This window comes from Phyllobates terribilis, unplaced genomic scaffold (assembly GCF_046119375.1).
Source record: "Phyllobates terribilis strain yellow unplaced genomic scaffold, ASM4611937v1 Scaffold_115__1_contigs__length_5345438, whole genome shotgun sequence".
Lineage (NCBI taxonomy): Eukaryota > Metazoa > Chordata > Amphibia > Anura > Dendrobatidae > Phyllobates > Phyllobates terribilis.
In genome coordinates this window covers 2,822,472-2,848,873 of record NW_027362875.1, presented here as the reverse complement: position 1 = coordinate 2,848,873, position 26,402 = coordinate 2,822,472, and the positions used below count along the sequence as shown (strand labels likewise).

Sequence of the window (26,402 nt, the reverse complement as noted above, 5' to 3'; positions counted from 1 at the left end):
ATAACCCTAACCCTAGCACAACCCTAACCCTAGCACAACCCTAACCCTAACACAACCCTAACCCCAAACCCAGCCCTAACCCTAGCCCAATCCTAACCCAAGAGTTTATTTTTTGCGCCTTTCCTCGTGCGGTAAAAGTGATTAGATGACTTTATTCTTCGGGTCGGTGCGATTACAGTGATACCAGAATCATATGGGGTTTTTATGACTGACAGCTGTCACACACAAAAAGACGCATTTTTTGTAAAATCTAGTTTTTGCATCGCCATATTTTGAGAGCTATAATTTTTCCAGATTTTGGCAGACAGTCATGTGACGGCTCATTTTTGCGGGATAAGTTGACGTTGTTATTGGTGCCATTTTCAGGCACGTGACATTTTTTGATCGCTTTCTATTCCGATTTTTGGGAGGCAGAATAAACAAAAACCAACAATTCAGGAATTGTTTTTTTTTTTTTATTCTACTCCGCGTGTGGTAAAATTGATAAGGCAGCTTTATTCTTCGGGTCAGTACGTTTACAGCGGTACCACATTTATATCGTTTTTCTATGTTTTGCACTTTTACATAATAAAAGCAATTTTATAGAAAAAAATATTTTTTAGCATAGCTTTATTCTGAGAGCTATAACTTTTTTAGTTTTCGGCTGATGGAGCTGTGTGTCAGCTTGTTTTTTGCGGGACGAGATGATGTTTTCAGCGGTGCCATTTTTATTTATATTCGTCTTTTTGATCGCGTGTTATTCCATTTTTTATTTGGCGGTATGGTGATAAAGCATTGTTTTTTGCTTCGTTTTTTTTTTTTTTTTACCGTGTTCACTGAAGGGGTTAACTAGTGGAACAGTTTTATAGGTCAGGTTGTTCCGGACGCGGCGATACCAAATATGTGTACTTTTATTGTTTTTTTTGTTTTTTTTTATAATAATATTTATTGATGGGTACAATATATTTTTATTTTTGGTGGATTATTTTATTTATTTATTTTTTATATTTTTGCAATTTTTTTTTTTTTTTCACTTTCTGGGTGTTTTTATACTTTATTACTTTGTCCCACTCTGGGACTTTCACTTTTTTTTCTCTGATCGCCTGCATGGCACAGGAATGCAGCACCATCCCTGTGTCATACAGGCTATCAGCGCTGCACAGTGAGAAGATTGTTTGGAGATGCACTGCGCATGTCCAAACAATCTTCCTGCTGTCTGGTGACCCGGATGTTGTCATGACGACATCGGGTTGTCATGGCAACACCCGGGAAGCCTTTGCAGACAGCGCTGGAAGCCGGAAGAGGAGGTGAGTATCTGCGATCACCTCCCCTTGCCCCCACAATGCTGCGAAATCGCAGCATCGCAGGGGTTAATGTGCTGGGAGCGGTGCAGGACCGCTCCCTGCACATAGTACCGGGTGTCAGCTGTGACAATCAGCTGACACCTGGCGGCGATCGCGCCCGCACAGCCTGTGTGCGCGCGCGATCGCGATGAGGTACTAATACGGGTCTGGCTCTTAAGTCCCAGGGCACAGACGCGTATTAGTATGTCAGATGTTATTAAGGGGTTAAAGTAATGATGGCCACTCGTTTTTCTTTACTTAGCTGCTTTTTTCTTGCCATAATACAAATTCTAACAGTCTATTCAGTAGGACTATCAGCTGTGTATCCACCAGACTTCTGCACAACACAACTGATGGTCCCAACCCCATTTATAAGGCAAGAAATCCCACTTATTAAACCTGACTTGGCACACCTGTGAAGTGAAAACCATTTCCGGTGACTACCTCTTGAAGCTCATCAAGAGAATGCCAAGAGTGTGCAAAGCAGCCATCAAAGCAAAAGGTGGCTACTTTGAAGAACCTAGAATATAAGACATATTTTCAGTTGTTTCACACTTTTTTGTTAAGTATATAATTCCACATGTGTTAATTCATAGTTTTGATGCCTTCAGTGTGAATGTACAATTTTCATAGTCATGAAAATACAGAAAAATCTTTAAATGAGAAGGTGTGTCCACCTTTTGGTCTGTACTGTATATATACACTGCTCAAACAAATAAAGGGAACACTTAAACAACAGAATATAACTCCAAGTAGATCAAACTGTCCACTTAGGAAACGACACTGATTGACAATCAATTTCACATGCTGTTGTGCAAATGGAATAGACAATAGATGGAAATTATTGGCAATTATCAAGACACCCTCAAAGGAGTGATTCTGCAGGTGGGGACCACAGACCACATCTCAGTACCAATGCTTTCTGGCAGATGTTTTGGTCACTTTTGAATGTTGGTTATGCTTTCACACTCGTGGTAGCATGAGACGGACTCTACAACCCACAGAAGTTGCTCAGGTAGTGCAGCTCATCCAGGATGGCACATCAGTGCGAGCTGTGGCAAGAAGGTTTGCTGTGTCTGTCAGCGTAGTGTCCAGAGGCTGGAGGTGCTACCAGGAGACAGGCCAGTACACCAGGAGACAAGGAGGGGGCCGTAGGAGGGTAGCAACCCAGCAGCAGTACCGCTACCTCCGCCTTTGTGCAAGGAGGAACAGGGGGAGCACTGACAGAGCCCTGCAAAATGACCTCCAGCAGGCCACAAATGTTCATGTGTCTGCACAAACGGTTAGAAACCGACTCCATGAGGGTGGTATGAAGGCCCGATGTCCACAGATGGGGGTTGTGATCACATCCCAACATTGTGCAGGACGCTTGGCATTTGCCACAGAACACCAGGATTGGCAAAGTCACCACTGGCGCCCTGTGCTCTTCACAGATGAAAGCAGGTTCACACTGAGCACATGTGACAGACATGACAGAGTCTGGAGACGCCGCGGAGAGCGATCTGCTGCCTGCAACATCCTTCAGCATGACCGGTTTGGCAGTGGGTCAGTAATGGTGTGGAGTGGCATTTCTTTGGAGGGCCGCACAGCCCTCCATGTGCTCGCCAGAGGTAGCCTGACTGCCATTAGGTACCGAGATGAGATCCTCAGACCCCTTGTGAGACCATATGCTGGTGAGGTTTGCCCTGGGTTCCTCCTAATGCAGGACAATGCCAGACCTCATGTGGCTGGAGTGTGTCAGCAGTTCCTGCAAGATGAAGGCATTGAAGCTATGGACTGTCCCGTCCCTTCCCCAGACCTGAATCCGATTGAGCACATCTGGGACATCATGTCTCGCTCCATCCACCAACGTCACGTTGCACCACAGACTGTCCAGGAGTTGGCGGATGCTTTAGTCCAGGTCTGGGAGGAGATCGCACAGGAGACCATCCGCAACCTCATCAGGAGCATGCCCAGGCGTTGTAGGGAGGTCATACAGGCACGTGGAGGCCACACACAATACTGAACCTCATTTTGACTTGTTTTAAGGACATTACATCAAAGTTGGATCAGCCTGTAGTGTGTTTTTCCACTTTAATTTTGGGGGTGGCTCCAAATCCAGGCCTCCATTAGTTAATAAATTTGATTTCCATTGATGATTTTTATGTGATTTTGTTGTCAGCACATTCAGCTTTGTACAGAACAAAGTATTCAATGAGAATATTTCATTCATTTAGATCTAGGATGTGTTATTTGAGTGTTCCCTTTATTTTTTTGAGCAGTGTATGTATATGTGTGTGTATATATATAATTTTTTTTTATTTTTTCAATACATATTTCACTTTGGAGCTGACATAAGTCATGGACATGGGCTCTGTATCATGATATGTCTCCAATTTAGCAAATCTAGATCATGAAAGTAACTCTGTGACCTGCCATGTTGTCACCCTGAGTAATATGCTATAGGTATCATTACTGAGTCATATAGTGATGAAGTGATTGACAGTTGCTCCTGCTTTCTATCGAGCGTCTCTCCTGCTCTCTCTCTCGAGCGTCTCTCCTGCTCTCTCTCTCTCGAGCGTCTCTCCTGCTCTCTCTCTCTCGAGCGTCTCTGCTGCTCTCTCTCTCGAGCGTCTCTCCTGCTCTCTCTCTCGAGCGTCTCTCCTGCTCTCTCTCTCTCGAGCGTCTCTCCTGCTCTCTCTCTCGAGCGTCTCTCCTGCTCTCTCTCTCAAGCATCTCTCCTGCTCTCTCTCTCGAGCGTCTCTCCTGCTCTCTCTCTCGAGCGTCTCTCCTGCTCTCTCTCTCGAGCATCTCTCCTGCTCTCTCCTTCGAGCGTCTCTCCTGCTCTCTCTCTCGAGCTTCTCTCCCTCTCTAGCGTCTCTCCTGCTCTCTCTCTCTCGAGCGTCTCTCCTGCTCTCTCTCTCTCGAGCGTCTCTCCTGCTCTCTCTCTCTCGAGCGTCTCTCCTGCTCTCTCTCTCTCTAGCTTCTCTCCTGCTCTTTCTCTCGAGCGTCTCTCCTGCTCTCTCTCTCTCGAGCGTCTCTCCTGCTCTCTCTCTCGAGCGTCTCTCTTGCTCTCTCTCTCGAGCGTCTCTCCTGCTCTCTCTCTCGAGCTTCTCTCCTGCTCTCTCTCTCGAGCGTCTCTCTCTCTCTAGCGTCTCTCCTGCTCTCTCTCTCTCTAGAGTCTCTCCTGCTCTCTCTCTCTCGAGCGTCTCTCCTGCTCTCTCTCGAGCGTCTCTCCTGCTCTCTCTCTCTCGAGCGTCTCTCCTGCTCTCTTTCGAGCGTCTCTCCTGCTCTCTTTCGAGCGTCTCTCCTGCTCTCTCTCGAGCGTCTCTCCTGCTCTCTCTCTCGAGCTTCTCTCCTGCTCTCTCTCTCGAGCGTCTCTCTCTCGAGCGTTTCTCCTGCTCTCTCTCTCTCGAGCGTCTCTCCTGCTCTCTCTCTCGAGCGTCTCTCTCTCTCTAGCGTCCCTCCTGCTCTCTCTCTCGTCTCTCCTGCTCTCTCTCTCTCGAGCGTCTCTCCTGCTCTCTCTCTCGAGCGTCTCTCCTGCTCTCTCTCTCGAGCGTCTCTCCTGCTCTCTCTCTCGAGCATCTCTCCTGCTCTCTCTCTCGAGCGTCTCTCCTGCTCTCTCTCGAGCGTCTCTCCTGCTCTCTCTTGAGCGTCTCTCCTGCTCTCTCTCTCGAGCGTCTCTCCTGCTCTCGCGCGTTTCTCCTGCTCTCTCTCTTTCGAGCGTCTCTCCTGCTCTCTCTCGAGCGTCTCTCCTGCTCTCTCTCTCGAGCGTCTCTCCTGCTCTCTCTCTCTCGAGCGTCTCTCCTGCTCTCTCTCTCTCAAGCGTCTCTCCTGCTCTCTCTCTCGCACGCGTCTCTCCTGCTCTCTCTCTCTCGAGCGTCTCTCCTGCTCTCTCTCTCTCGAGCGTCTCTCCTGCTCTCTCTCGAGCGTCTCTCCTGCTCTCTCTCTCGAGCGTCTCTCCTGCTCTCTCTCGAGCGTCTCTCCTGCTCTCTCTTGCGTCTCTCCTGCTCTCTCTCTCTCGAGCGTCTCTCCTGCTCTCTCTCTCGAGCGTCTCTCCTGCTCTCTCTCGAGCGTCTCTCCTGCTCTCTCTCGAGCGTCTCTCCTGATCTTGAGCGTCTCTCCTGCTCTCTCTCTCTCGAGCGTCTCTCCTGCTCTCTCTCTCTCGAGCGTCTTTCTAGTGTCTCTCCTGCTCTCTCTCTCGAGCGTCTCTCCTGCTCTCTCTCTCTCGAGCGTCTCTCCTGCTCTCTCTCTCTCGAGCGTCTCTCCTGCTCTCTCTCTCTCGAGCGTCTCTCCTGCTCTCTCTCTCGAGCGTCTCTCCTGCTCTCTCTCTCTCGAGCGTCTCTCCTGCTCTCTCTCGAGCGTCTCTCCTGCTCTCTCTCTCGAGCGTCTCTCCTGCTCTCTGTCTCTCGAGCGTCTCTCCTGATCTTGAGCGTCTCTTCTGCTCTCTCTCTCTCGAGCGTCTTTCTAGTGTCTCTCCTGCTCTCTCTCTCGAGCGTCTCTCCTGCTCTCTCTCTCGAGCGTCTCTCCTGCTCTCTCTCTCTCGAGCGTCTCTCCTGCTCTCTCTCTCGAGCGTCTCTCCTGCTCTCTCTCTCTCGAGCGTCTCTCCTGCTCTCTCTCGAGCGTCTCTCCTGCTCTCTCTCTCGAGCGTCTCTCCTGCTCTCTCTCTCTCGAGCGTCTCTCCTGATCTTGAGCGTCTCTCCTGCTCTCTCTCTCTCGAGCGTCTCTCCTGCTCTCTCTCTCTCGAGCGTCTTTCTAGCGTCTCTCCTGCTCTCTCCAGCCCTTGTCTGCTTGATCGCTGATACTGCCATACTTTGTGGTCTGTATACACTGTGTTCCAAATTATTATGCAAATAATATTTTCTCAGATTTTCCCAAATTACCTATATGAATTGCAGTCATTGTAATTTTCCAGTCAAATAACTATTAGAGTACAATTGAAAGGTTTTTGTACAAACTGCCTATGATAACAGTATATTTTTTAAAAAATAAAAACTCAAACTGCACTCAAAATGCATGTTCCAAATTATTATGCACAGCAGAGTTTTCAACCTTTTCATTTTAATAAAGAACAAAAAAATGGTCATTTTTGAAATTATAAGCATTAGCAGGTTATTACAAACTGAAATCAAACAGTTTTCAACTCAAAACTTTATTCTAGGTGATGTTACATTTGCACATAGGACCCCTTGTTCGAAAGGAGCTTCTGAACTCTCTCGTCCATTGAATTTGTCAGGTTTTGGATGGTTTCTGCTTCAATTGTTTTGCATGAGGACAGAATACCCTCCCAGAGCTGTTGCTTAGATGTGAGCTGCCTCCCGCTATCATAGACACTCCTTTTGATGAAGCTCCAGAGGTTCTCAATGGGGTTGAGGTCAGGGGAGCATGGGGGCCACACCATAAGTTTGTCCCCTTTTATGCCCATAGCAGCCAGAGATGCAGATGTGTTATGTGCAGCATGAGACGGGGCATTATCATGCATGAAAATGATCTTGCTGCGGAATGTACGGTTCTTCTTCTTGAACTATGGAAGGAAGTGCTGTTTGAGAAACTCAACATACATTATGGAGTTCATCTTTACCCCTTCAGGGATCCTAAAAGGGCCGACAATCCCTCTCCCCATGATTCCAGCCCAAAACATTACTCCACCTCCTCCTTGTTAGCGCCGTAGCCGTGTTTGCATGGGGTGTCCATCAACCAGTCATCCTCCACTCCATCCATCTGGACCATCGAGATCGTTTCATGCATGATAATGCCCCGTCTCATGCTGCACATAACACATCTGCATCTCTTCACAAGTCTGCAGTCAGTGTCATGTCGGATCAGAAAACCCCTTTAAGAGCTTGTCTAATCTTGTTTCATCAGGAGCACACTGCTCCTCTGTCTTGCTGGCTACCTCCTTGCTGGGGGCAGTGCTCTCCTGAAGATGGACAGTTTCAACCAGCGGCATGGTCGCGCCGCTGGTCTGAACTATGCACTTTCCTCTGCTGTCGGCAGAGACCGCTTTGACTTTGCAGCGTCGGAGGAGCACAGAGGTACTGAATCCAGGGATCCGGCCAACTTCAGAGCTGCACTTGCAAGCTGTATAGCAAACTGCTTTCCTTGCCTAGGAGACTGGCCACCACTGATAGACAGCAGCAGTGGCCGGTAACCTAGGCACCGAACATTTCTGTTTCTGTAGTCTCTCACCAGTACCTGTATATATTTCTTAGGTGGGTGTGAACGGCTTTACATATAAGATGCCTGATCTCCCTGAAACGTTTCCTGAGCTGTCAGATTTGAGGTTTGTATTTTTACAACTAAAATAAAAAAAAAAAAAAGTTTAATTTTTATTTGTCCAAAAAAAATTTCTGAATTCTATATTAGTTCTAATGATAAAATGACATCCATCCTAGTATTCCCCAGGGCCACCCCTATAGATAAGTCTGTGGGGGCTTATTCTGCACACTGGCTTCTCTGTACCCTGTTGTAACATTTCCATGAAAGTCTTCGACGCACGTTTCTCTTTTTTTCTACTTCAGCGTGTCACAGCTCACCGATATGATGGAGCAAGAGGATGTTCTTCTGGAGCAGTTTGTAAATCTTCCACAACTAAAACAGATTATATCTGATAAAGAGGAGCTAGTGAAAAATATCGAGGAGCTGGCAAGTACGATTTGGTGGATGGTAGTTGAATACGGTTTTCATAGTGTTAATTCATAGTTTTGATGCCTTCAGTGTGAATGTACAATTTTCAAAGTCATGAAAATACAGAAAAATCTTTAAATGAGAAGGTGTGTCCAAACTTTTGGTCTGTACTGTATATATATATATATATATATATATATATATATATATATATGTGCGTCTCATAAAATTAGAATATCATCCAAAAGTTAATTAATTTCAGTTCTTCAATACAAAAAGTGAAACTCATATATTATATAGAGTCATTACAAACAGAGTGATCTATTTCATGTGGTTGTTTCTGCTAATGTTGATGATTGTGACTTACAGCCAATGAAAACACAACAGTCATTGTCTCAGTAAATTAGAATAATTAAGAAAAAAACACCTGCAAAGGCTTCCTACGTGTTTAAAAAGGCCCCTTAATCTGTTTCAGTAGGCTCCACAGTCATGGGGAAGACTGCTGACTTGACAGATGTCCAGAAGGCAGTCATTGACACACTCCACAAGGTCCCAAAGTTCCAATTTTAATTTGGGAATCAAGGTCCCAGAGTCTGGAGGAAGAGTGCAGAGGCAGATAATCCAAGCTTCTTGAGGTCTAGTGTGAAGTGTCCACAATCACTGATGGCTTGGAGAGCCATGTCATCTGCTAGTGTAGGTCCACTGTGTTTTATCAATACCAAAGTCAGCGCTGCCGTCTACAAGGACATTTTAGAGCACTTCATGCTTCCCTCTGACGACAAGCTTTTGGAGATGGAAATGTCATTCTCCAGCAAGACTTGGCCCCTGTCCACACGGCCAAAAGTACCAATACCTGGTTTAAAAACAACAGTATCACTGTGCTTGATTGGCCAGCAAACTCACCTGACCATAACCTCATAGAGAATCTATTATAGAGAATCTATGGGGTATTGTCAAGAGGAAGATGAGAGACACCAGACCCAACAATGCAGACGAGCTGAAGGCTGCTATCAAAGCAACCTGGGCCTCCATAACACCTCAGCAGTGCCACAGGCTGATCGCCTCCATGCCACGCCGCATTGATGCAGTAATTGATGCAAAAGGAGCCCGAGCAAGTATTGAGTGCATTTACTGAACATACATTTCAGTAGCCCAACATTTCGGATTTTAAAATAATTTTTTAAGCTGTTATAAAATATTCTAATTTACTGAGATAATGACTTTTGTGTTTTCATTGGCTGTAAGCCATAATCATCAACATTAACAGAAATAAACACTTGAAATAGATCACTGTGTTTGTAATGACTCTATATAATATATGAGTTTCACTTTTTGTATTGAAGAACTGAAATAAATTAACTTTTTGATGATATTCTAATTTTGTGAGAAGCACCTGTATATCTACACTGACCACAAAAAGTTAGGGATATGTGGCTTTCTGGTGAAATGTATGGAAAATGTAAAAAGTTCCCTCTACAGTAATATATTATAATACAAGTAGGGCGTTTAAGTAGAAGCATGTAACGGTGATTTCCTCATCTCAAACCATTTATTGAAACAAATGCCAACAACAGTGGTGGGTATACCCCAACAAAAAATGTCAATGTCTCAATAACTTGTCATGTGGCCTTGAGCAGCATCAATTACAGCTCGACAATGAATTCTCCTGCTGTTCACAAGTGGCGTTATTGTCTGCTGAGGCATGGCATCCCACTCTTCTTGGAGGGTGCAGGGCTGTGGAGTCTGAGTCGGTGTCTATTTTGGTGGAGTCGGTATAAAATGGACCCACTCCGACTCCTAAAATATATAATAAATTGGGTACAGCAGTACAATACAGGATGTGCTGTAAATGTTTCCATAAGAATTTGTGAAAGTTCTGAAATGTCCTATAAATGTCTGTTCTGTTCCTGATCTAAGGATCTCGGCTTTTAGTTCAGATGAATCTGTGCTGCACTTTATGTACACGCTCAGTAGTGACCAGGGCTGTGGAGTCAGAGTCGGGAGTCGGAAGTTTGGCTTACTGACACCACAGCCCTGGAAAGGGCGGTTCTCAGGTCATTGAGGTTCTGGGGTACAGAGTTACGAGCCTCTACACAGCGACTCAGCTGATCCCATAGGTTTTCTATGGGATTCAGGTCTGGAGAAAATGCAGGCCACTCCATTTGAGGTTCCCCTGTCTCCAGCAGCCATTCCCTAATGATGCAACCTCAATGAGCTGGAGCCTTGTGATCCATGAAGATGAAATTAGGCCTGTGTTGTGAATGCAGAGGGACAATGACAGGATTAATGTTGTTATTCAAGTAGTAGGGGCTGTTTAATACCAATTCTAATTGAACCCCAAATTTTATTGGGCGATACATGGATCAAACACCTGATGTGAATTTTGCCATTAAGCTCCTTGTTAGAGAACAGCAAGTTGTGCAAAAAGTACTGAAACATTGAACAGTTGGACATGTGCATTCAAAAGTTTAGAGAAGGTCACATTAAGTTCACCTGAAAAGGTTAGAGGGCATTTTAGGTTCATCCTGAAATTTCACCCAAAAGCCAAATATTCCTAACTTTTTGTGGGTAGTGTATATACACACACATACATATACATGGTGGTAAAAATAGTATTTCATACACTGCCGATTTTGCAAGTTTTCCCACCTACATAGAATGGAGAGGTCTGTAATTTTTATCGTATATCCACTTCAACTGTGAGATACAGAATCTAAAAATAAAAACCAGAAAACCACATTGTTTGATTTTCAAATCATTAAATTGCATTTTATTGCATGGAATTAGTATTTGATTTCCTACCAACCAGCAAGAATTCTGGCTCTTACAGAGCTGTTAGTGTTTCTTTAAGAAGCCCTCCTACTCTGCACTCATTACCTTTTATTAATTGCACCATATAAACCTGTATAAAAGACACCTATCCACAAGCTCAATCAATCACACTCCAACCTCTCCACCATGGCCAAGATCAAAGAGCTGTCTAAGGACACCAGGGACAAAATTGTAGACCTGCACAAGGCTGGCATGGGCTACAAGGCAGTAGACAAGGAGCTTGGTGAGAAGTCAACAACTGTTGGCACAATTATTAGAAAATGGAAGAAACACAAGATGACTGTCAATTCTCCTCGGTGTAAGACTCCATGCAAGATCTCGCCTTGTGGGGTAAGCATGATTCTGAGAAAGGTCAGGAATCAGCCCATCACTGCACAGGAAGACCTGGTCAATAACCTGAACAGAGCTGGGACCACAGTCTCAAACAACAGCACATGTCCAGGCCCATTTCAAGTTTGCCAATGACCATCTGGCATGGGAGAAGGTCTTGTGGTCAGATGAGACCAAAATAGAACTTTTTGGTATCAACTCCACTCGCCGTGAGAAAGAAGGAGGATGAGTACAACCCCAAGAACACTGTTCCAACCGTGAAGCATGGTGAGGAAAATGTCATACTTTGGGGGTGCTTTTCTGCAAAGGGAACAGGATGACTGCACCATATTGAAGGGAGGATGGATGGGGTCATGTATCGCGAGATTTTGTCCAACAACTTCTATCCCTCAGTAAGAGCATTGAAGATGGGACGTGCCTGGGTCTTCCACCATGACAATGACCCGAAACACATAGCCAAGGAAACTAAGGAGTGTCTCTGTTAGAAGCATTTCAAGGTCCTGGAGTAGCCTAACCAGTCTCCAGACCTGAACCCAGTAGAAAATCTTTAGAGGGAGCTGAAACTCCAATGTTGCCCAGCGACAGCCCCGAAACCTGAAAGATCTGGAGAAGATCTGTATGGAGGAGTGGGCCAAAGTCCCTGCTGCGGTGTGTGCAAACTTGGTCAAGAACTACTGGAAACTTCTGACCTCTGTAATTGCAAACAAAGGTTTCTGTACCAAATATTACGTTCTGTTTTTCTATTGTATCACATACTTATTTCAATCAATAAAATGCTAATTAATTATGTAAAAATCATACAATGTGATTTTCTGGATTCTTCTTCTGTCTCTCACAGTTGAAGTATACCTACGATAAAAAAAAAAATACAGACCTCTCCATTCTTTGTAGGTGGGAAAACTTGCAAAATCGGCAGTGTATCAAATACTTATTTTCCCCACTGGATATACACAGCGGGTGAAATACTCACACTTCACCAATTTTCTAAGTAACTATGTTACTAAAGGTGCTATAGGCATGAAATTCTCCCCAGATATCAGTAACAGACCATCCAATCCACATAGGCAAAGAAATCAAACAATAGATGTCCATAAATTAAGTTATGTGTAGTGTTGAGCATTCCGATACTGAAATATCGGGTATCGGCCGATATTCACTGTATCGGAATTCCGATACTTAATTCCGATACTTTTATAATATCGAATACCGGAATCGGAAGTTCCCATAATGCCTGCGCTCTGCAGTGTCTGTGAAGGATGACAAGCTGGATGGCAGCGCTCAGCTGAGATCCAGCCTCTCATCAGAATGCCATCCCAGCGGGGGAGAATTCTCCTGATTGTTTAAAAGCCGGCGCGCGGTAAAAAGCCGCCGGCTTTTAAACAATCACGCAGCCCCATACTGCTTCCCCGCAGCCTCCCACCCCGATCCTCCGCTCCCCTCGCCACCTCCCATCCCGATCGTAAATTAGGACCGGGCGGGGAGCGCAGCACCAAGGAGCGAAGGACCCGGGCGGGGAAGCCGGCAGTGAAAAGACTTCACCGCCGGCTTTCCCGTTCTGTGCTGCGCTTTCCCGCCGGTTATTTCAAATGAACAGCTGAGGTATCAGGTGATGCCGATCAGCTGTTCATTTGAAGTAGCCGCGGTGCCCTCAGAGGGTTCATGTGAGTTCATGCTTGACTGCATGAACTCACATCAACTTTCCCACGGCCGCACAGGTCAGCCTCACCTCCCAGACCCGTCATGATTAGTGTGTGTGCGGGGTGTGTGTGCGGGGTGTGTGTGCGCGATGTGTGTGCGCGATGTGTGTGCGGTGTGTGTGCGGGGTGTGTGTGTGCGGTGTGTGTGTGCGGGGTGTGTGTGTGCGGGGTGTGTGTGTGCGGGGTGTGTGTGTGCGGGGTGTGTGTGCGGTGTGTGTGCGGGGTGTGTGTGTGCGGGTGTGTGTGCGGGCAGACATAGGCCGATGTGACACTACTACTCCCATCGGCCTATGTCTGTCCCCCGTCCACTCCTGCCAGCAGGATCAGCTCGATGGGAGCAGTAGTTCCCATCAGCCTGATCCTGCTATTTAAATTGCCCTACTGTGTCCCCAATAAATGTTAAATACATGTCATTGGTGGCCAGTGGTTACCTAAAAGAAATTAGTTCATACATTACCTGTCCCCGCCGATCGCCACCTAAAATAAAGTAAAAAATAAAAAACTACACCTATACTCACCTAGACACCTAATTCCCCGAAGCCATCGATCTCCTGTAATAAAATATAAAATAATAAACCACAACCTTATCCTTACCCCTCCGTAGTAGTCCACGAGTGTCCCACGAAGATCTCCAGTTCAGAGCAGCCACATAGAATGTGACCGCTCTGAACCGCTGCCGCCGCTAGAATGACGGGGCCGTAAGGGTTCACCGGAGTTCAGGCAGCGCTGCTCCGGTTAGCTCCTTTACGGCACTGCTGTATCGTGAGAAATTCCCACGGTACAGCACTGCCGTAAAGGAGGTCTCCGGAGCTGCGCTGCCTGAATGCACTCCGGTGACCTCAGTCAGTGGCTCCCGCTGCCGGGAGCGGACGTGTTCCCGGCAGCGTGAGCTTACAGCAGCCATGCACAGCTGTCACCATCTCCAGATGTGACAGCTGTGCATGGGAGATCAGCGCAGGAACGTGGACAGGTAACTATTTTTTTTTTAGTAAACTAAGAATTAAATAAAATGGTGTTTTATTTCAAATAAATTATTTTTTTCTGGGTGTAGTGTGTTTTTTCTTTTTAACACTTTGTAGGTTAGTAATGGGGGTGTCATATAGACGGCCATCATTACTAACCTGGGCTTCATGGCAGCTGGCGCTGACATGAACCCCACCACTATTACCCCCTGCCACCGCACCAGGGCAGCGTGGAAGAGCGAGGCTAAGTGCCAGAATTGGCGCATCCTATGGATGCGCCATTTCTGGGGCGGCTGACGGCTGGTGTTTCTAGCCTGGGAGGGGGCCAATATTCATGGCACCCTTCCTGAGCTATTAATATCAGCCCCCAGCTGTCTGCCTAGCCTTTGCTAGCTATTAAAATAGAGGGGACCCCACGTCATTTTTTTTGGGGGGGTCCCCCATTTTAATAGCTAGTAAAGGCTAGGTATTCAGCTGGGGGCTGATATTAGTAGCCTGGGAAGCTCCGTGGGTTTTACCCCCTTCCCAGGCTTCAAACATCTGCCCCAGCCGTCTGCTTAACCTCCGCTAGAGACTAAAATTATGGGGGATCCCACGCCATTTTTTTTTTAAATAAATCCTTTATTTTAACACTAAATGACATTTGAGGACTTAATAAAGATGCAGTCCCTAAATTATTATTTATTTTTTAATAAATTTTTCCCAAAACTTTTGACGTGGGCTTCGCCATATTTTTGTATGCCAGCCAGGTACAGCATCCAGCTTCTATGAACGCGCCATTTTCCGGGGCGGCCGCGGACTGCAATTTTCAGCGGGGGGGGGGAGGGCAAAAAGCTTGGGCCTCCCTGCGCTGCAGATTCCATCCCCCAGCTGCCTAGTTGTACCTGGCTGGACACAAAAATAGGGAGAAGCTCCACGTTTTTTTTTTTTTAATTATTTCATGAAATTCATGGAATAATTAAGAAAAAAAGGGCTTCCCTATATTGTTGTGTCCGGCTAGGTACAAATAGGCAGCTGGTGGTTGGGGGCAGCCCGTTCCTGCCTGCTGTACCTGGCTGGACACAAATATAGTGTGAAGCCCCACGTCAATTTTTTTTTAATTATTTCAGGAAATTCATGAAATAATTAAAAAAAAATTATGTGGGGCTTCGCCCTATAATTGTGTCCAGCCAGGTACAGCAGGCAGGAACGGGCTGCCCCCAACCACCAGCTGCCTATTTGTACCTAGCCGGACACAACAATATAGGGAAGCCCTTTTTTTCTTAATTATTCCATGAATTTCATGAAATAATTAAAAAAAAAAATGTGTGGCGCTTCGCCCTATTTTTGTGTCCAGCCAGGTACAACTAGGCAGCTGGGGGCTGGAATCTGCAGCGCAGGGAGACCCAAGCTTTCTGGGTCCCACCCGCTGCAAATTGCAGTCCGCAGCCGCCCCGGAAAATGGCGCGTTCATAGAAGCGCCATCTTCTGGCGCTGTACCCAACTCATCCAGGGCCCTGGTGCGGTGGCTCACTGGGTAATAAAGGGGTTAAGGCCAGCTTGGCATTATCAGCTGGCCCTAAGCCCGAAATTCATGGGGTCACGCCAATATTAGACATGACCGCCATGAATTTCTAGTAAAGTATTTAAAAAAAACACAAACACCCAGAAAAAAGTCCTTTAATTGAAATAAAGACACAATTCTTTATTGTTCTAAATTAAACCATACTTACCGCCACACCCATTCCAGCTGAAGCCAACGATCTCCTGCAATAAAAGTAAAATAATAAAGCAACCTCATCCTTACCTTTCCATGGTTCCCAGGACAGCTTCAGCTCTGCTACATCGAGATGACAGGCTGGACCGCAGCAGAACGCTGCCATCCAGCCTGTCATCCCGCGGACACTGAGAAGCGCAGGCATGCTTGCGCTCCTCAGTGTCTTTCTGTGACGTCATCCAGATGAGCCGAGGTCATGTCCAATGAACTCAGCTCACCTCATGCACGTCACTGACAGCGTGGGAAAATTCTCCTGCACTCAGCGCTTCAGCGTGAGAATTCTCCCACGCTGTCAGTGACGTGCATGAGGTGCGCCGAGTTCATGGGACATGACCTCACCTCATGCACGTCACTGACAGCGTGGGAAAATTCTCACGCTGAAGCGCTGAGTGCAGGAGAATTCTCCCACGCTGTCAGTGACGTACATGAGGTGAGCCGAGTTCATTGTCGGCTCATCTGGATGCCGTCACAGCCAGACACTGAGGAGTGGAAGTATGCCTGCGCTTCTCAGTGTCTGCGGGATGACAGGCTGGATGGCAGCGTTCTGCTGCGGTCCAGCCTGTCATCTCGATGTAGCAGAGCTGGAGCCGTCGTGGGAGCCATGGAAAGGTAAGGATGAGGTTGCTTTATTATTTTTCTTTTATTGCAGGAGATCGTTGGCTTCAGCTGGAATGGGCGTGATGGTAAGTATGGTTTAATTTAGAACAATAAAGAATTGTGTGTTTATTTCAATTAAAGGACTTTTTTCTGGGTGTTTGTGTTTTTTTTAAATACTTTACTAGAAATTCATGGTGGTCATGTCTAATATTGGCGTGACCCCATGAATTTCGGGCTTAGGGCCAGCTGATAATGCCAAGCTGGCCTTAACCCCTTTATTACCCAGTGAGCCACCGCATCAGGGCCCTGGATGAGTTGGGTACAGCGCCAGAAGATGGCGCTTCTATGAACGCGCCATTTTCCGGGGCGGCTGCGGACTGCAATTTGCAGCGGGTGGGGCCCAGAAAGCTTGGGCCTCCCTGCGCTGCAGATTCCAGCCCCCAGCTGCCTAGTTGTACCTGGCTGGACACAAAAATAGGGCGAAGCTCCACGTTTTTTTTTTTTTAAATTCATGAAATTCATGGAATAATTAAAAAAAAAAATACGTGGGGCTTCGCCCTATTTTTGTATCCAGCCAGGTACAGCAAGCAGGAACGGGCTGCCCCCAACCACCAGCTGCCTATTTGTACCTGGCTGGAAACAAAAATACAGGGAAGCCCTTTTTTTAATTATTTCATGAATTTCATGAAATATTAATAAAAAAAGGGCTTCCCTATATTGTTGTGTCTGGCCAGGTACAAATAGGCAGCTGAATTTCATGAAATAATTAAAAAAAAAAAATACGTGGGGCTTCTCCCTATTTCTGTGTCCAGCCAGGTACAACTAGGCAGCTGGGGGCTGGAATCCGCAGCGCAGGGAGGCCCAAGCTTTCTGCCCCCCCCCCCCCCCGCTGCAAATTGCAGTCCGGAGCCACCCCATAAAATGGCGCTTCTATGAACGCGCCATCTTCTGGCGCTGTACCCAACTCATCCAGGGCCCTGGTGCAGTGGCTCACTGGGTAATAAAGGGGTTAGGGCCAGCTTGGTATTATCAGCTGTCCCTAAGCCCGAAATTCATGGGGTCACGCCAATATTAGACATGACCGCCATGAATTTCTAGTAAAGTATTTAAAAAAACACAACACCCAGAATAAAGTCCTTTAATTGAAATTAAAAAATTGTGTTTATGTTCTAAATTAAACCATACTTACCGTCACGCCCATTCCAGCTGAAGCCAACGATCTCCTGCAATAAAAGTAAAATAATAAACCAACATCATCCTTACCTCTCCATGGTTCCCAGGACGGCTCCAGCTCTGCTACATCGAGATGACAGGCTGGATCGCAGCCGAAAGCTGCCATCCAGCCTGACATGCCGCAGACACTGAGAAGCGCAGGCATGCTTGCGCTCATCCGTGTCTGGATGTGTCTTTATTTCAATTAAAGGACTTTATTCTGGGTGTTGTGTTTTTTTGTAACTTTGACTATGGGGTTAGTAATGGGGGTGTCTTATAGACGCCTCTCCATTACTAACCTGGGCTTGATGTCAGCTGGCATTATAAGCTGACATCAACCCCAGCCCTATTACCCCACTGCCACCGCTACAGGGCAGTGGGAAGAGCGAGGCTAAGTGCCAGAATTGGCGCAACCTATGGATGCGCCATTTCTGGGGCGGCTGACGGCTGGTGTTTCTAGCCTGGGAGGGGGCCAATATTCATGGCACCCTTCCTGGGCTATTAATATCAGCCCCCAGCTGTCTGCCTAGCCTGTGCTAGCTATTAAATTAGGGGGGACCCCACGTCATTTTTTTGGGGGGGTCCCCCATTTTAATAGCTAGTAAAGGCTAGGTATTCAGCTGGGGGCTGATATTAGTAGCCTGGGAAGCTCCGTGGGTATTACCCCCTTCCCAGGCTTCAAACATTTGCCCCAGCTGTCTGCTTAACCTCCGCTAGAGCCTAAAATTAAGGGGAACCCCACGCCAATTTTTTTTTAAATAAATCCTTTATTTTAACACTAAATGACAAGTACAGTAATCAACACTGTCACTGTACTTCATATATATGTGACTGACATGTTTCTATCTATCTAATCTATGTGTGATTCTCTATTCCTTCTATTCTAAATTGTCGGGTACAGATGCTGAATTGCCGGCCGGCTTTCTTAAAGAGACGGTGCATGAAAACACTATTATTTTTTTAAATAAATCCTTTACACTAAATGACAAGTTCTGTAAGCAACACTGTCACTGTACTTCTTATATATGTGACTGACATGTTTCTATCTATCTAATCTATGTGTGAAGCTCTATTCTGTCTGTTATAAATTGTCGGGTACCGCTGCTGAATTGCCGGCCGGCTTTTTTAAAGAGACGGTGCACGAAAACACTAATATTTTTTTTAATAAATCCTTTACACTAAATGACAAGTACAGTAAGCAACACTGTCACTGTACTTCATATATATGTGACTGACATGTTTCTATCTATCTAATCTATGTGTGAAGCTCTATTCTGTCTGTTGTAAATTGTCGGGTACCGGTGTATGCCGCTGATGAATTGCCGGCTTTTCATGTCATTCTACATTATTCTTAGTTGTTTTACTTCATGTAGAATTAACCTACAAGGAAAGAAAGGGTTTATTTTCATTCCGATATTTGTGTCCCATTGACTTGCATTGGTTTCCGGTATCGGAATCGGCGATATCCGATACTTTTTGGGTATCGGCCCGATCCAATCCGATACGATATTTCCTGATATCGGAAGGTATCGCTCAACACTAGTTATGTGTAATAATGAGAAATTGCACGGGGAAAAAGTATTGACTATGCTTACTGAAAAGTATTTAATACTTCGTACACAAGCCTTTGTTGGTGATGACAGCTTCAAGATTCATCCTGTATGGAGAAACTAGTCGCATGCATTGCTCAGGTGTGATTTTGTCCCATTCTTCCACACAAACACGCTACAAATCCTGAAGATCTCTTGGGCTCCTTCTATGAACTCTGAACTCTGAGCTTCAGTTCCTTCTATAAATATTCTGTTGGATTCAGGTCAGGTGATTGGGTGGGCCATTTTAGCAGCTTTAATTATCTCTCTCTGAAAACAATTGAGCGTTTCCTTGGCTGTGTGTTTGGGATCATTGTCTTGCTGAAATGTCCACCCTTGTTTCATCATCATCCTGGTAGATTGCAGCCGATTTTTATCAAGAATGTCTCGTACATTTATCCATTCCTCCTTCCTTCATTAATATGAAGATTGCCGTATGCTGAAAAACAGCCCAACACCATGATGTTCCCACCTCCAAACTTCACTGTTAGTATGGTGTTTTGGGGGTGATATGCAGTGTCTTTTGGCCTCCAAACATGGTGTGTATTATGACATCCAAAGAGTTCAATTTTGGTCTCATCTGACCAGACTATATTCTCCCAGTATTTCACAGGCTTGTCTAAATATTGTTGAGCAAACGTTAAACACGCGTCAACATGCTTTTTGTTCAGCAATGGAGTCTTGCGTGCTAAGCGTGCATACAGACCATGGAGCTTGAGTGCATCACTTATAGTTTTCTTTGAAACAATTGCTGATTCCTGGTCTTTCTGTAACTCTCCACAGGTGGTTCTTGGTCATGGACAACTCTTTTGATAATTAATTTCACTCCTCTGTTTGAAATCTTGCGGGGAGCACCTGGTCGTGGCCGGTTTATTATGAAATTATGTTCTTTACATTTCTGGATTATGGCCCCAGCAGTGCTCACTGGAGCCTTCAGTAATTTAGAAATTCTTCTGTAACCAATACCATCAGTATGTTTTGCAACAATTAGGTTGCGGAGGTCTTGAGACCGCTCACTGGTTTTACCCATCATGAGATGTTTCTTGTGTGGCATCTTGCTAGCGAGACACCTTTTTATAGGCCATCAGTTGAACCACCTAATATTATTTTTCACTAAGTGGCAGGATGGGTTTCTAATTACTGATAGATTTCAGCTGGTGACATGACTTTCCATGGCTTTTTGCCTCTCTCTCTCTTCATGTGTTCAGTACCTTTTTCCTGTGTCATTTCTCATTATTACACATAATTCATGGACATCTATGATTTGATTTCTATGCCTGTGTGGACTGGATGGGTTGTTACCGACATCTGGTGAGAATTTCATGTCAATAGCACCTTTAGTAATATATTTACTTAGACAATTGGTGACATGTTCAATACTTATTTCATCCTCTGTATGTGTATATTAATATATATTTTTTTTAAATTTTTTTAATCCAGAAAAGAATCTTCAAATTGAGCCAATTCTGGAGTCAAAGCGACAAGCATTATTAGATAAGGTAAGCCACTGTGGATGGGGCTGACATGGCAGGCGCAGTCTTTACGGTAGGTTTGGTTCATTTGTGGATTGTGCTAATGTAGCACCCTGAGGATTCGGCTGCTACAGGGGTATTGCACCTCAACCCAGAGGTGTGATATTCCACTCCCGGGTAAGGATGGAGTGTGGATCTGAGCTCGGTAGGCTGCATGCACTACATACATCCCATTTCCGAGGAGCAGACCGACGGTACTCCCACTTAGAAATGTGCAGGTACGACCGAGTCTGTTCCTGGCTGGAGTGGGAGGGGGGTGGAACATCCCAAGTAGTGTAGGGGCAGATAGGGGGAGCAGCCTGGGTAAAGATAGGAGCTCATTGGGTGCTGGTCACCTGAGCTCACACATAGAGGGTGTATATAAGGTGGGCACCAACTAAGAACAGGGTCAGTTGCAGAGAGAAAGTCAGCGAGCGGAGGAGAAGAGAGACCCAGAGTGAGAGAGGAGAAAGAGAGACCCAGAGGGGGAAACAGAAGAAAAGGACTCCAAGAACCCAACTTAAATCCCCGGGTGAAGAGTCGGCACAGGGTACCGGAACCCAAGCTGGTGGGGGCAAAAACACACCCCAGCCAGAGACCGGAGGCCGTGGGCAGCGTTTGCCACGGCCACCCACCACATCCACCACGAAGGCACACCACGTGGAGGGTCAGGGAACCCAAGGCCAAGGGTCTCCCAACAGAAGGCCCGAGGGAGCTGGACCTGGGTGGATCTCTAGTGGGGACGGCCAGAGGAAAGGACAGAAGGAGAGCTCAGGGTCACGCTCCGGACTTATTTGGGGGTTGGCTGGATCCAGAACCTGGTGGACGCAGCACGGTTCGGGAGGTCACTCGAAGCTGGAGTGACCGGAACATCAGCAGTGAGTAAACATCCTAAACTGCATAACCCGACTCTGTCTCTGATTGCCGTCTACACTGCATCACCACAACCCCCATCCTCTGCACCTGATCCCCCTGAGGCTATACCCCACCCGTTGGGGGTTATATCATCACAAGCTGCACCTGCACCATCAGCCTCAGCGGACCCTGCTGCAGCGGCGGCCATAGTGACCGCAACACAACGGGTGGCGTAGTCGACATTAAGAACTTAGTAACATCTGTAGGACTGCCACATACAACTCAGTTTGACACCCTGGGCACGGACCGGGTCACAGCCACTCGGAAGACTACAACCCCCATCTGATCCGGCTCCGGATATTCCCCCTAAAAGAATATGGCCCAGGGGGCGCGTCAACTTTGGCGTAGTCGGCAGGATTACGTGCCCGCAACACCCGGGTACTGCGTGCCTGAAGAAAAGAACGAGTTTACCTCAAAAAGAAGTCTCCTGCCGGTTCCGGAGGGTCCCCGCCATCGGACCCCATAACCAGTCGATTCCCGCCGGTTGTCCGCCATTAACAGCTTTTTCCCGCCATCTGCAGAGTTTCCCGCCACTGGGAAGCGATTCCCGCCATTTCCAAAGGTTTCCCGCCTTGGAAGAGCGGACGCCATTATGGGCGTGCCAGAGGGTGGCGAGAGGCCACCTCCCATCGTGGGCCAGGACCGAAGATGGCGCCAAAAGTGGAAACCGCCCCCACCAACAGAGACTGTGATGCTAGAGGTGTCTGTCAGCGTGAAAGAACAGCCCCTGGAGCTGACAATCACCAAATGGCCTCGGGACCGCCCTTGAGGGGGGAGGAGACGAAAGGAGAGAACAAAGATGGGTGCCGCCTGGAGCAGTCTGGAGCGAGCGCACCCGGAGGCAAGAAGCCTGGAGAGGAGTAGCAGAGAAGCTCACCCGGAGATGGCCAGAGAGCAGAGCAGCACCGGCCCGCTGGCCAGGAGCCTGCTCGAAGAAGAGCAGAGCAGCACCGACCCGTTGGTCAGGAGCCTGCTGGAAACCACGACCCCACTAGGCCTAGTGGAGGTCCTCGCACAGCTCCCCCGAGACCGGGAGTGTGCACAGACTGCCCTGGAGGGCCTCGCACGGAGGATGGCCCGGGTACAGCGAGAGACATTGGCGGAGTGGAGCCGAGAGATGGCCCAGCAAACCAAGACCCGGAGCACGCCAGCCAAGATGAGGAGACAGACCGCCTCTGAGTATGGCGCGGGAGGACCCAAGGCCGGAGACGGCGCCGAGAAGGGAGCCGAACGCATGGAGGCAGGTAAAGGGGACGTCTATACCCCAAACCAGGACACCGCTTACCTGCCCCAGCTCCCCGTCGCAGAGCCCGAAAGTCCCCCTGCTGTGCCCGAAAACGCCATGTCACCGACGCAGACTAGGCCCCAACCGGAAGCCGCCGCCGCGACCCCTGTGACGCCATGCGCACCGACCCCGAGCGTGGCAAAACAGGAAGTAACACCAGCCTGGTCGCAGGGCCTAGAATTCCTGGGCGTCGCATCACCAACAGCGCCCCCTACCTCCGCGGAGCCTCCGGCCTGGCCGCAAGGCCAGGTAGCCCAGGGCGCCGCCGTCCTGACGGTGCCCTTCACCTTCCAGTTGCCCCAGGCCTGGCCGCAAGGCCTGGGCAACCCGGGCGCCACCACCACCGCGCCCGCACCCGTAAAACCAAGGGTGCCGCGTCTGGGAGAGGACTTGTTTGCCCAGCACACGTGGCCGGACGGGCAGCCTTTCATCTGGCCCCAGAGATATTATGAACTGGAGCACCAGAGGAGAGTTGGGGCCATGTGTGCACCCCTGATTCCGGCTCCGAAGCCCGTGATAAGGATCTCGCCCCCGCTTGAAGAGACCCAATTTGAGTGGGACCCCACCGGAGAAGACCTAATGGGGTTCACTCAAGAAACCAGGGCAGCTGCAGCGGAGCGTGCTGAGTGCTGCCGACAGCAGCTCGAGGAGTATGCGAGGGAGCGGAGAGAGAGGCGGGTCCGGGAACAACAGGCCCAAATAAGGAGCGCCGAGCAGAAGAGCCGAACCAGGAGGGACCCCCGTGCAGCGCACAGTCCCCGCACCACCGGGACTGTAATTAAGTTCAACATGCAGCATGGGTGGGGCTTCATCAGAGACCACAACACCCCCGGCGACGTCTTTGTCACGCGCAGAGATGTGGAGTCCCATCTGCCGGAGGGGCACAGAGGTCGTGACCTTTATATCGGGGACGAGGTCACCTTTACCCGGCACAAGTGTGCCAAAGGACCTTACGCCCTCCATGTGCATCGCCTGACAGAGGAGGAGCTGCGATGTGAGGAGGAAGAGCAAGAGGATCCGGACGGGTCTGAAGCTGAGATCCCCAAAGAAGGAGCAGGAGGAAGACGTTGTTGAGTACAGCGGAGTAGGTGCTGTAAATAGTTACCCGATCGGGGTATAAAGAAACTGTTACTGCAAATATAGTCCCCGTTGGGACCAGCTGAGTGAACTGTTTACCCGTTTACCCTTAATCCCACAGGCTGAGGACTGGGAGCAGCCATTCCCTTTCCCTCCTTAACTGGCCGAGGACTGAGAGCGGCCATATCCTTGTATATAGTTGCGCGTCCTAAAGCGCCCCCTACCGGTTTTATAGGAAAACCATTTTTCTAGAAAGACTGTCGCACTTTGCCCGGTCAACAGTTGCACAGTGACCGGAGGAGAAACAAGAGACGACGAGAATGTTTTATCTGAAAAGTTTTATATATATATAATGTTTTATATGTTTTATATGTTTTATATGTTTATGGAAAAAAATGTTGTATGTTTTTGGTGTTATGTCTTACAGCCCGAGGACGTGCTGTGATTTACCAGGGGGGAATGTAGCACCCTGAGGATTCGGCTGCTACAGGGGTATTGCACCTCAACCCAGAGGTGTGATATTCCACTCCCGGGTAAGGATGGAGTGTGGATCTGAGCTCGGTAGGCTGCATGCACTACATACATCCCATTTCCGAGGAGCAGACCGACGGTACTCCCACTTAGAAATGTGCAGGTACGACCGAGTCTGTTCCTGGCTGGAGTGGGAGGGGGGTGGAACATCCCAAGTAGTGTAGGGGCAGATAGGGGGAGCAGCCTGGGTAAAGATAGGAGCTCATTGGGTGCTGGTCACCTGAGCTCACACATAGAGGGTGTATATAAGGTGGGCACCAACTAAGAACAGGGTCAGTTGCAGAGAGAAAGTCAGCGAGCGGAGGAGAAGAGAGACCCAGAGTGAGAGAGGAGAAAGAGAGACCCAGAGGGGGAAACAGAAGAAAAGGACTCCAAGAACCCAACTTAAATCCCCGGGTGAAGAGTCGGCACAGGGTACCGGAACCCAAGCTGGTGGGGGCAAAAACACACCCCAGCCAGAGACCGGAGGCCGTGGGCAGCGTTTGCCACGGCCACCCACCACATCCACCACGAAGGCACACCACGTGGAGGGTCAGGGAACCCAAGGCCAAGGGTCTCCCAACAGAAGGCCCGAGGGAGCTGGACCTGGGTGGATCTCTAGTGGGGACGGCCAGAGGAAAGGACAGAAGGAGAGCTCAGGGTCACGCTCCGGACTTATTTGGGGGTTGGCTGGATCCAGAACCTGGTGGACGCAGCACGGTTCGGGAGGTCACTCGAAGCTGGAGTGACCGGAACATCAGCAGTGAGTAAACATCCTAAACTGCATAACCCGACTCTGTCTCTGATTGCCGTCTACACTGCATCACCACAACCCCCATCCTCTGCACCTGATCCCCCTGAGGCTATACCCCACCCGTTGGGGGTTATATCATCACAAGCTGCACCTGCACCATCAGCCTCAGCGGACCCTGCTGCAGCGGCGGCCATAGTGACCGCAACACAACGGGTGGCGTAGTCGACATTAAGAACTTAGTAACATCTGTAGGACTGCCACATACAACTCAGTTTGACACCCTGGGCACGGACCGGGTCACAGCCACTCGGAAGACTACAACCCCCATCTGATCCGGCTCCGGATATTCCCCCTAAAAGAATATGGCCCAGGGGGCGCGTCACTAAGGAATTCTGACGATCTCACCCTTGCTATATTGAAGTTGGTGAAATTCACATTGATAATCTGCTGTATTTTCACCCCACAATGACATGCCGGGATTTGGAACATCTTTGGCGTTCTCATTTTTCTATATGGGCAATCTTTACAGTTTGCGGATGAGATTTGTAAAGTCTCATCCACTTACCTTATAAACCTGCTCTGATCTGGCCGTAAAAGCTGCAGCAAATGCGGCCGGCGTGAATTCATCCTCATTTCCTTGTGTTTTTCTTCTCTTCCAGTATGAGCTTCTGACTCAAATGAAAACCAGCAAAGACAGCATGAGCTGAGCGAGGTAATGTGGCGGATACGGGGCTGGAGAAGATGGCGCCTGCGGGACAGTGATATCACCTCTTGTGAATGGTGGATTCTATTGTATATTGATTGTTACCTTTCATTATTATCCTGTCTGTGATGATCATGAGACTGATGCAAAGCCTTGTGAACAGAATAAGAAGTTTGAGTCTAGTATTAGGATTAATGGCCAGTTTGCATTTTTTTTTATCTAGATTGTGTTATGGAAAATCGAAAAAAAACTCAGTAGTTAAAAATAACATGTAAAGAGAAGCTGTCAGCTTTCTCATGCCTCCCGAAGCGCCACCATGGATTTATTCATCTTTTTGTACCCTGTGTAAAGAGCCCATTAATAGTGGCTTACTGATGTCTAACATTTTTATAACTGCGGCCGTGATAATAAGTAGGTGAATATTTGTGGGGGCATTGCAACGCGCCCCACCACTAGTCACCCTCTAATTAGCAAATTGCCACCACAATTATAAAATAGATTTTCGCCAAATGCAGAAATCAGAAAGCCACTAAAAGGGGTTTGTTAGGACGGGTATAAAGTGAGAAATAAATACATGGTGACGGTTTGTGATCTCGGGGGAGCTGACAGGTTACCTTTAACATAAAGTCCTGGTCATTTTCTGATGACACATTCCCTTTAATTGCAGAACTGTGCTGTCAGTAGATCTCTTTGATAAGTTAAAGGGTAATAAAAGCCCTTTATGTGTCCTGTGGAAACTGGACT

At 47.8% G+C, this 26,402-nt stretch overlaps 1 protein-coding gene across 1 annotated transcript; it reads left to right on the top strand.

Annotated features, from left to right (window-relative positions):
* The first annotated feature begins 7,253 nt into the window (after window positions 1–7,253).
* On the top strand, window positions 7,254–25,662 carry LOC141201404 (vacuolar protein sorting-associated protein 37A-like). The gene is made up of 4 exons (XM_073663396.1): window positions 7,254–7,584; window positions 7,823–7,950; window positions 20,344–20,402; window positions 25,615–25,662. Exons 1-4 carry the CDS (start codon window positions 7,541–7,543, stop codon window positions 25,660–25,662), a joined length of 279 nt encoding a protein of 92 aa, XP_073519497.1. The 5' UTR covers window positions 7,254–7,540.
* Window positions 25,663–26,402: the final 740 nt, after the last annotated feature.